General features: G+C 30.5%; 1 protein-coding gene across 1 annotated transcript; it reads left to right on the top strand.

Moving 5' to 3' along the window:
* The first annotated feature begins 497 nt into the window (after nucleotides 1-497).
* LOC130452865 (E3 ubiquitin-protein ligase siah2-like) lies at nucleotides 498-4,211 on the top strand. The gene is made up of 2 exons (XM_056792346.1): nucleotides 498-641; nucleotides 1,183-4,211. Exon 2 carries the CDS (start codon nucleotides 1,187-1,189, stop codon nucleotides 1,985-1,987), a length of 801 nt encoding a protein of 266 aa, XP_056648324.1. The 5' UTR covers nucleotides 498-641; nucleotides 1,183-1,186; the 3' UTR covers nucleotides 1,988-4,211.
* The last annotated feature ends 7,488 nt before the right edge of the window (nucleotides 4,212-11,699 follow it).

Here is an 11,699-nt window from a genome sequence, read left to right as displayed (position 1 = left end):
TTTTGGTTTTGATTTTTATTACTTTTTCATGCGTTAATTCTTCAAAGATATTTATTTGGTTGTATAGTAGATTCCAGATATTTAATATTTGTTATTGAGTAGTTATCAACATTTAATACGAACAAGCTATTTTTATTCTGAAATACCGAAAGTATAAAAACGGCAAAGCTCGGTAACGTGTTTGATAATTATGTGATTCTGGTCCGATCTTCTGTTATCACATGACCACAGATCCCCTTTGTTGTCGATCTCGGCTTCTTGATAAATTTCTTCACACTGAAGCCAAAGTTTAAAAAATAATTCAACTAGCTGACACTAAAAATGTATTATATCGTACAGGTCGACGTTTGAGGCCTAATTAATGAATGTAGTTCATTTAAATTGATTCACCATTGATAAATTACATAAATTGTAACTAAGAAAAATATGAATAATGAAATCTTTGGTTAATGTAACTATAAGAATACATATATGTCATGAATTTTCATGAATGTGGCAACACTGTTTATAGTTTTAAATCTGTACGAAAATATTTAATGTGCCATATTGTTGTGATTCATAATACGTCCATATTTAATTTAATCTACTGTGATTTTGTTTGATAGTTCTATTTATCGTCACAACTAATATTTGACGTTCAGGTAAATATATTAGTATTTTCTTTTTCAACAAAAATAGGTGGTATTATTACCATTTATAAAGATTTTCTTAAACATGGGTTTCCCCTATTGAGTAATTGAATATTATTATTGCTTTTTAATGTGATTTGTATACCCTCTTGAAAAAAAAATAATGAATTTCAAAGAAAATTTAAGTTTTGTTAGTCCATTTTATGAAACACTCGATACTAGAAATAAGTCAATAGATTTCCCACTTTGTGACTGGTGCCATTCATGAAAGAATATTCCAAGATAAAAAAATGAATGTGTTCTTGGTATTATCATATTATATATAGTGTCTGAGGAACAATAGTTTTTTTAAAACTGAATGTTATTTGTGTAGGATTTATTTTCATTTCCTTGTCCAAACTTTTAAGGTTTAAGAGGTGTTAGCGGTGAGCTATCCCAGTTGCTGGATCTTCGTAACTGGATAAAGTGATTGTATTTTATGTTGTAGGGAGAACTAATAATTTTTTGTAAATTAGAGTGTTGTAATAGTAATTATTAATTCTTTTTTTTATAGAAAAATGTCTGTTCCTTCTCCAGAAGATATAATGAAATGTCCTATCTGCTTAGAAACCATGCAGCCTCCAATAATACAATGTAAGGTTGGGCATAGCATGTGTAAATCATGTATTACTGGCTGTCGTATATCAAACTGCCCAACATGTAGATCCCAGCTAACAGAAACCCGAAATTATCAATTGGAACAATTAATAGAAGGTCTCCAAAAAGTCCTTAAATTACAATGTGTTTATTATTATAAAGGTTGCAAATATGATTTAACACAACAGGATAAACAAACCCATGAAATGGAATGCAAATATCGAAAATTCCACTGCGAAGGTAATAAATTTGCAAATTTGAATTGTGATTGGAAGGGAGAATTTGCAGGAATATACAAACACTTCAAAGATTCTCATCCTAATAATACTAGAATGGAATACAAAACTGATGCTACAATGAAAATAAGTTTGAATAGAGATTTCAAAGATGTTCAGATAATATCTTTTTTCAACGGACAACAATATTTTTATTATAAACACCAAATCGATGTTACAAAGCAAAAAGCTTATTGGCACTTCCAACTAATCGGTTTAAAATCACAAGCAGAAAATTATTATTATGAATTTGAAATACATAATAACAGTTTGAGAAAGTTTAAAGTTACTGAGTTTTGTACAAGTGATACAACCGATATAAACACCACATTTGCTCAAGAAAAATGTGTTGCAGTATCCTTCACTGGTATTAAGAATTATCTGAACGAGTTTGGAGAACTACATTTCAAGTTTCGAATTATGGCAAATAAAAAGACTCGTCATTAATATTAATTAACATGTACAGAGTGGAGTAAGGAAATTTCCTGATATGTCACCTACATAATATAAATCAGTGTGAAAGGCACAACTTGTTGCATTAGTTTATAGTCTTTCATGAATTATTTGTGTAGGTCCTCAGAAATTTTTTGAGGAAATTGGAAATTTCATCAAATTCTATCTCTTGACTGCACATATATTATTTTTAAATGTTATGGTTTGTCTGATTTTCTACTAAAGTTGTAATGATAATTTGTAATTCAGTTTTTATTATTACATTATTATTATATGTTAGAAATTGTTTTTACCAATTGTAAGACTACTTTGGCCAAAAATTTGCTTATATAAAATTTAATCGATTCCGAATTTTTTTATTATATCTGTTGTAAAACTTATGTTTGTGAAAAATTGGCTGCTCTAAGTCTTTTTTTGGTCGAAAAAGGATTTTAATTTGGTCAAACAATAGTTTTTTCAACTTCAAATTTGTAAAGTTTTTTCAGTTTAATTTAGTGAAAATCATTTTTACATTTCTCATTTTATAGTTAATGATAATTAACTGCAATATAGTAATAAAATAATTGTTGAAAATTGATTTTTCCATTTATTTTTTAATAAAAGGTTTCTGAATTTAGAAAAATCAGCATTGATTAAAATAATTCTCGATTTTCAAATATCGTACCCCTATTTTAATGGTACCATGAGCTCATAAATGCTAATTTTACAGGAAGTCCAAAACAAAAATGATTGTAAATGAAATGTTTTTGTAATCAGTTACTTCGGTTCTTAGATGTACCAAATTCAGTGTACATACAGATATCTCTACTGATTAGCGATGTAAAATGTAATTGAGAATCTAAAGATAATTTAAAAAAAAATTCTTAATGATACGACACTACTTTTGATTTTATTTAGACTTATTGAGTGAGGACTTAGAGCAAATAAAACGAAATATGACATTATTTCTATTGTAGTTTGTTGTAAGGAAATAACATGAAAATATCAAATTCAAAACTAAAACTCGTCCACAAAAATTGTGTTCAAAATAAATCTCCGTTAAATGTAAAAAATAACAACATCAACATTGATTTGTAAATCACACCGGCTTCAAATAAAGAAAAGTCTTTCTTTTTGTATGCGTCAATCTTTGGCTTAGATCAGAATTAAACTAAAGTTATTTTTTCTTCCTCTTTTTCTTATAACCACTCCACTCTCATAGGAAGTTTTCATTGGAAATGAAAAGGATCTTGTATCTGACGACTTTCATAATAAAACTTCTATTTATGTCTATTCTTTATATTATAAAAATTAGTGTGGGTTTATTGCACTACAAATTAAATTATGTAAGTCTCTTACATAGAAGTGAGGTTATGGCACAGCTTATGGTGGGTGCAGACTCTAGTAACCATGGAGTGTAGAGAAGGAGGAACGTCTCTGGGTTAAAAAATGTGAGCTGATTTTTTATGGGTAAATAGGTGGCGCTGATTATAGAGGGTATTCGCTTGAATTTTACGCGCTGATTTGAAAATAACTGTATAGTAATGCTTTAAATAATGCACCGTGATAATGAAATTAGTAGTATTAAAATAATGAAACGATTAACAAAACAGAATCTCGTTAAATTAACTTTATTATTTAGCTATTTATTTGGTTTAGATCAGTGATTCCCAAAGTGGTCCATATCGACCCCCAGGGGTCGATGAAGTCCTGCAAGGGGTCTATGTAGGCAAAAAAATAAATTGGTGGTCAATAGATAGAAGTTTTCAAAATTACAAAATTTTAATATAATTTTTATATAATAATATAATTTTATATTAGTTATTAATATATTTTATGTTGTATTCGTTACATCAAAGGAAAACAAATACGTTAGCAAACGAATGTATATCGAAGCAAAAATCACTCTCTAATCTAAGCTAATGAAAAGAATCACGATTTGTAAATATTAAACATCCGTTGTTGTTGAAATTTGATTAAGCAGAATTGTTTTTAAGAAAGAAATAAGAGAGCAATGACGACACGCTCCGTTTTTATGTATGTGCAAGCATATTCTTTGTGAGGGCTTCGGTCCACTAATAGTCCGAGAGCCAGCTGTCGAAAATCGAGACGATTATTTAAAGCATGAGATTTACAGGGTAGATAGATAATGATGAATGAAATTAACTGAATTCCGATCATCTGATCTATTTCAAATTTCTAAAAGAGTACAAAATAATTGCATATAATTAATTTTTCCTATAATTTCAATAAAATTATTAATTAAGGGTTGTTTTCTTTAACTCGCCGTATAATTAATAAATATTTTCTTGTTCAGAATTAAATAATCTACAAATCTATGATAGTACGGTGCTTTAATTCCGATTATAACTAGTAAAAAATTCAACATTTGTTCTCGTATCACTATTGCGCGGCTAATTAAGGGTAATTTGCCCTATGTTTCCGTAGGCTTGCTTGAGATAATTTAATATTTTCTTGTTCAGAATTAAATAATCTACAAATCTATAATAGTACGGTGCTTTAATTCCGATTTTAACTAGTAAAAAATTCAACATTTGTTCTCGTATCACTATTGCGCGGCTAATTAAGGGTAATTTGCCCTATGTTTCCGTAGGCTTGCTTGAGATAATTTAATATTTTCTTGTTCAGAATTAAATAATCTACAAATCTATGATAGTACGGTGCTTTAATTTCGATTTTAACTAGTAAAAAATTCAACATTTGTTCTCGTATCACTGCGCGGCTAATTAAGGGTAATTTGCCCTATGTTTCCGTAGGCTTGCTTGAAATAATTTAATATTTTCTTGTTCAGAATTAAATAATCTACAAATCTATGATAGTACGGTGCTTTAATTCCGATTTTAACTAGTAAAAAATTCAACATTTGTTCTCGTATCACTATTGCGCGGCTAATTAAGGGTAATTTGCCCTATGTTTCCGTAGGCTTGCTTGAGATAATTTAATATTTTCTTGTTCAGAATTAAATAATCTACAAATCTATGATAGTACGGTGCTTTAATTCCGATTATAACTAGTAAAAAATTCAACATTTGTTCTCGTATCACTATTGCGCGGCTAATTAAGGGTAATTTGCCCTATGTTTCCGTAGGCTTGCTTGAGATAATTTAATATTTTCTTGTTCAGAATTAAATAATCTACAAATCTATGAGATAGTACGGTGCTTTAATTCCGATTTTAACTAGTAAAAAATTCAACATTTGTTCTCGTATCACTATTGCGCGGCTAATTAAGGGTAATTTGCCCTATGTTTCCGTAGGCTTGCTTGAGATAATTTAATATTTTCTTGTTCAGAATTAAATAATCTACAAATCTATGATAGTACGGTGCTTTAATTTCGATTTTAACTAGTAAAAAATTCAACATTTGTTCTCGTATCACTGCGCGGCTAATTAAGGGTAATTTGCCCTATGTTTCCGTAGGCTTGCTTGAAATAATTTAATATTTTCTTGTTCAGAATTAAATAATCTACAAATCTATGATAGTACGGTGCTTTAATTCCGATTTTAACTAGTAAAAAATTCAACATTTGTTCTCGTATCACTATTGCGCGGCTAATTAAGGGTAATTTGCCCTATGTTTCCGTAGGCTTGCTTGAAATAATTTAATATTTTCTTGTTCAGAATTAAATAATCTACAAATCTATGATAGTACGGTGCTTTAATTCCGATTTTAACTAGTAAAAAATTCAACATTTGTTCTCGTATCACTATTGCGCGGCTAATTAAGGGTAATTTGCCCTATGTTTCCGTAGGTTTGCTTGAGATAATTTAATATTTTCTTGTTCAGAATTAAATAATCTACAAATCTATGATAGTACGGTGCTTTAATTCAGATTTTAACTAGTAAAAAATTCAACATTTGTTCTCGTATCACTATTGCGCGGCTAATTAAGGGTAATTTGCCCTATGTTTCCGTAGGCTTGCTTGAGATAATTTAATATTTTCTTGTTCAGAATTAAATAATCTACAAATCTATGATAGTACGGTGCTTTAATTCCGATTTTAACTAGTAAAAAATTCAACATTTGTTCTCGTATCACTATTGCGCGGCTAATTAAGGGTAATTTGCCCTATGTTTCCGTAGGCTTACTTGAGATAATTTAATATTTTCTTGTTCAGAATTAAATAATCTACAAATCTATAATAGTACGGTGCTTTAATTCCGATTTTAACTAGTAAAAAATTCAACATTTGTTCTCGTATCACTGCGCGGCTAATTAAGGGTAATTTGCCCTATGTTTCCGTAGGCTTGCTTGAAATAATTTAATATTTTCTTGTTCAGAATTAAATAATCTACAAATCTATGATAGTACTGTGCTTTAATTCCGATTTTAACTAGTAAAAAATTCAACATTTGTTCTCGTATCACTATTGCGCGGCTAATTAAGGGTAATTTGCCCTATGTTTCCGTAGGCTTGCTTGAGATAATTTAATATTTTCTTGTTCAGAATTAAATAATCTACAAATCTATGAGATAGTACGGTGCTTTAATTCCGATTTTAACTAGTAAAAAATTCAACATTTGTTCTCGTATCACTATTGCGCGGCTAATTAAGGGTAATTTGCCCTATGTTTCCGTAGGCTTGCTTGAGATAATTTAATATTTTCTTGTTCAGAATTAAATAATCTACAAATCTATGATAGTACGGTGCTTTAATTCCGATTATAACTAGTAAAAAATTCAACATTTGTTCTCGTATCACTATTGCGCGGTTAATTAAGGGTAATTTGCCCTATGTTTCCGTAGGCTTGCTTGAGATAATTTAATATTTTCTTGTTCAGAATTAAATAATCTACAAATCTATGAGATAGTACGGTGCTTTAATTCCGATTTTAACTAGTAAAAAATTCAACATTTGTTCTCGTATCACTATTGCGCGGCTAATTAAGGGTAATTTGCCCTATGTTTCCGTAGGCTTGCTTGAGATAATTTAATATTTTCTTGTTCAGAATTAAATAATCTACAAATCTATGATAGTACGGTGCTTTAATTCCGATTATAACTAGTAAAAAATTCAACATTTGTTCTCGTATCACTATTGCGCGGCTAATTAAGGGTAATTTGCCCTATGTTTCCGTAGGCTTGCTTGAGATAATTTAATATTTTCTTGTTCAGAATTAAATAATCTACAAATCTATGATAGTACGGTGCTTTAATTCCGATTTTAACTAGTAAAAAATTCAACATTTGTTCTCGTATCACTATTGCGCGGCTAATTAAGGGTAATTTGCCCTATGTTTCCGTAGGCTTGCTTGAGATAATTTAATATTTTCTTGTTCAGAATTAAATAATCTACAAATCTATGATAGTACGGTGCTTTAATTCCGATTTTAACTAGTAAAAAATTCAACATTTGTTCTCGTATCACTATTGCGCGGCTAATTAAGGGTAATTTGCCCTATGTTTCCGTAGGCTTGCTTGAGATAATTTAATATTTTCTTGTTCAGAATTAAATAATCTACAAATCTATGATAGTACGGTGCTTTAATTCCGATTTTAACTAGTAAAAAATTCAACATTTGTTCTCGTATCACTATTGCGCGGCTAATTAAGGGTAATTTGCCCTATGTTTCCGTAGGCTTGCTTGAGATAATTTAATATTTTCTTGTTCAGAATTAAATAATCTACAAATCTATAATAGTACGGTGCTTTAATTCCGATTTTAACTAGTAAAAAATTCAACATTTGTTCTCGTATCACTATTGCGCGGCTAATTAAGGGTAATTTGCCCTATGTTTCCGTAGGCTTACTTGAGATAATTTAATATTTTCTTGTTCAGAATTAAATAATCTACAAATCTATGATAGTACGGTGCTTTAATTCCGATTTTAACTAGTAAAAAATTCAACATTTGTTCTCGTATCACTATTGCGCGGCTAATTAAGGGTAATTTGCCCTATGTTTCCGTAGGCTTGCTTGAGAGAATTTAATATTTTCTTGTTCAGAATTAAAGAATCTACAAATCTATGATAGTACGGTGCTTTAATTTCGATTTTAACTAGTAAAAAATTCAACATTTGTTCTCGTATCACTGCGCGGCTAATTAAGGGTAATTTGCCCTATGTTTCCGTAGGCTTGCTTGAAATAATTTAATATTTTCTTGTTCAGAATTAAATAATCTACAAATCTATAATAGTACGGTGCTTTAATTCCGATTTTAACTAGTAAAAAATTCAACATTTGTTCTCGTATCACTATTGCGCGGCTAATTAAGGGTAATTTGCCCTATGTTTCCGTAGGCTTGCTTGAGATAATTTAATATTTTCTTGTTCAGAATTAAATAATCTACAAATCTATAATAGTACGGTGCTTTAATTCCGATTTTAACTAGTAAAAAATTCAACATTTGTTCTCGTATCACTATTGCGCGGCTAATTAAGGGTAATTTGCCCTATGTTTCCGTAGGCTTGCTTGAGAGAATTTAATATTTTCTTGTTCAGAATTAAAGAATCTACAAATCTATGATAGTACGGTGCTTTAATTTCGATTTTAACTAGTAAAAAATTCAACATTTGTTCTCGTATCACTGCGCGGCTAATTAAGGGTAATTTGCCCTATGTTTCCGTAGGCTTGCTTGAAATAATTTAATATTTTCTTGTTCAGAATTAAATAATCTACAAATCTATAATAGTACGGTGCTTTAATTCCGATTTTAACTAGTAAAAAATTCAACATTTGTTCTCGTATCACTATTGCGCGGCTAATTAAGGGTAATTTGCCCTATGTTTCCGTAGGCTTGCTTGAGATAATTTAATATTTTCTTGTTCAGAATTAAATAATCTACAAATCTATAATAGTACGGTGCTTTAATTCCGATTTTAACTAGTAAAAAATTCAACATTTGTTCTCGTATCACTATTGCGCGGCTAATTAAGGGTAATTTGCCCTATGTTTCCGTAGGCTTGCTTGAGAGAATTTAATATTTTCTTGTTCAGAATTAAATAATCTACAAATCTATAATAGTACGGTGCTTTAATTCCGATTTTAACTAGTAAAAAATTCAACATTTGTTCTCGTATCACTATTGCGCGGCTAATTAAGGGTAATTTGCCCTATGTTTCCGTAGGCTTGCTTGAGATAATTTAATATTTTCTTGTTCAGAATTAAATAATCTACAAATCTATAATAGTACGGTGCTTTAATTCCGATTTTAACTAGTAAAAAATTCAACATTTGTTCTCGTATCACTATTGCGCGGCTAATTAAGGGTAATTTGCCCTATGTTTCCGTAGGCTTGCCTGAGATAATTTAATATTTTCTTGTTCAGAAATAATATATTTTTTTGTATTCTATATATTCTGATCTTTAAATCTGAGTCAAATTTAAAACGAAATACCACTGTTTCAGCACTATAAATAATTACCGGAAATAACCCGTTTTAGGGGCAATTCCGTGGATGGACATTAGGCAAGCTATGATTTTTGGAATCCTCATATCATTATCTATCTACCCTGTAAATCTCATGCTTTAAATAATCGTCGCTGGCTCTCGGACCATAAAGGTTCAATCAAAAACAGTGTTAATTTTGCTGTGTTTGACATCAGTTGAATAATAGCACTGTGCACTTTGTGTTTTACTTTGTTATCCTCAACGAAAGGAATACTAATTTGATTCGAAGTTTCGAAGAAATGTAAGTACCTCTTACATTATTTTTTATAAAATATTAATTTTGTTCTTGTTGTTAGAACTGAAGAAAAATTTAAAATAAATAAATTAAATTTTTAATTATTGTTTTATGTTATATAAATAGCTTTCGTTGTCCACAGATAACCTATACTAAGCATGTCCCAATCAAAAAAGAAATGTAGACAGTACAATATTGATTATCTGAAGTTTGGCTTTATTCCATCATTGTCGAATAAACAACTGCCATTGTGCCTTATATGCAACAAAGTATTTAGCAATGACGCCACGTAGCCATCTAAGCGGGAAGATCATTTAAGAAGATGTCATCCAGATAAATTAGATAAAGATTTGAAATATTTTCAAACTCTCAAAGAGAATCTTCAGAAGAGACCCACGCTGGACAAAATGTTCACTTTGACGTCACAAAGAAATGATGATGGTTTTCGAGCGTCTTATAATATCTCGCTACTTATAGCAAAATCCGGAAAACCGCATACCATTGGAGAGCAGTTAATTTTGCCAGCCGTTGAAGAGGTTATAAAGACTGTTTCACACAAACCTGCGTTTGATATCATAAAGAAAATACCCTTAAGCAACAATTCTGTTCAAAGACGCATTGATGAAATGAGTGATGATATTGAAAACTTCCTATGTAAATATTTGCAAACGACCCATTTCTCTATACAACTGGACGAGTCAACTTTACCTGGAAATGAAGCATTATTACTAGCATATGTTCGCTTTATTATGGATCAAAATATCCACGAAGAATTGCTATTTGCGAGAACTTTGGCAACCGACACTAAAGGCGAATCAATTTTTCATGTTTTGAGGGATTACTTTATTGAAAAAGAAATTCCTCTATCAAATATAATATCTGTAGCTACAGATGGAGCACCTGCCATGGTTGGTCGATATCGTGGATTTATAAGCTTTTTAAAAGAAAGCGTACCCGGGGTATTAGCAGTACATTGCGTCATCCATAGACAACACCTAGTTGCTAAAAATTTGAATGAAAGATTGCATGAATCTCTGCAATTTGTCATTGACGCAGTAAACCGGATCCGCAGCAATGCGTTGAATACGCGATTATTTGCGCAGTTGTGTGAAGATAACGACGAGAACTTCCACCAATTACTTCTTCACACTAATGTGCGTTGGCTGTCGAAAGGTTTATGCTTGGTAAGATTTTTTGCACTTTTTGAAACTGTTCTAGAGTTTCTCGATGGTAGATATGAAAATTTAAAAGAAAGTTTATTAAAAAGAAAAACGGACATCGCGTATTTGACCGATTTATTTGCTAAATTTAATACGATGAATTTACAGTTGCAAGGTGATTAAGACAAAGTCGGTCATTTCAGCGTTTCTTGCCAGAATTAAAATGATGAAGCAAAACATTGGACGGAGCGAATTTTCACAATTTCCCAATTTATCCCAAGTAAACTTCCAAGAAGACGATGTTCCAGTCTATGTGCATCATTTGAATGCACTCTACTCAGATTTTGAAACGAGAATCGAAGATATTTTGACGCTAGTAATACCACAATGGATTATTAATCCTTATGGTGATATTGAGGAGACGGATATCTCATTACAAGAAGAATTAATTGGAATAAGTACAAACGAAGAACTTAAGGTAGAGTTCAGAAAGGGTTATCAACAATTTTGGCTTCAGAAAGACATACCTGCTACATATCCCGGAGTGTGGAATATCACGAGAAAGTTTTTAATTGCCTTTCCGTCTTCGTATCTCGTAGAAAGAGGTTTCAGTGCAGTTACTAATCTTATTACAAAAAAAAAGAAACAAACTGGACATAGTAAACCGAGGAGATTTGAGATTAAATGTTACTAAATTGAAGCCAAATGTTGATAATTTGTTATTAAAGCATCAAGTTCATCCCTCGCATTGAATGAATTAATTTCTTTTTTGTTTTTTTTTACAGCACATTTTGTTTAAAATTTAATTAATAAATTAGTTAATGTATAAAAATGTGTTTTTTGTGTCTTTTACACTATAGGAACTACTTATTTATTAATTTTTTTTAAAGAACAGGTGGGGGTCTAATAAAAACCATAAAAT

This window comes from Diorhabda sublineata, chromosome 2 (assembly GCF_026230105.1).
Source record: "Diorhabda sublineata isolate icDioSubl1.1 chromosome 2, icDioSubl1.1, whole genome shotgun sequence".
Taxonomy (NCBI): Eukaryota; Metazoa; Arthropoda; class Insecta; order Coleoptera; family Chrysomelidae; genus Diorhabda; species Diorhabda sublineata.
This window is presented reverse-complemented; position numbering and strand designations above follow the sequence as displayed.

Excerpts from the sequence above, each read along its gene's own strand:
- LOC130452865 (XM_056792346.1), top strand. The coding sequence starts at position 1,187 with ATGTCTGTTCCTTCTCCAGAAGATATAATGAAATGTCCTATCTGCTTA.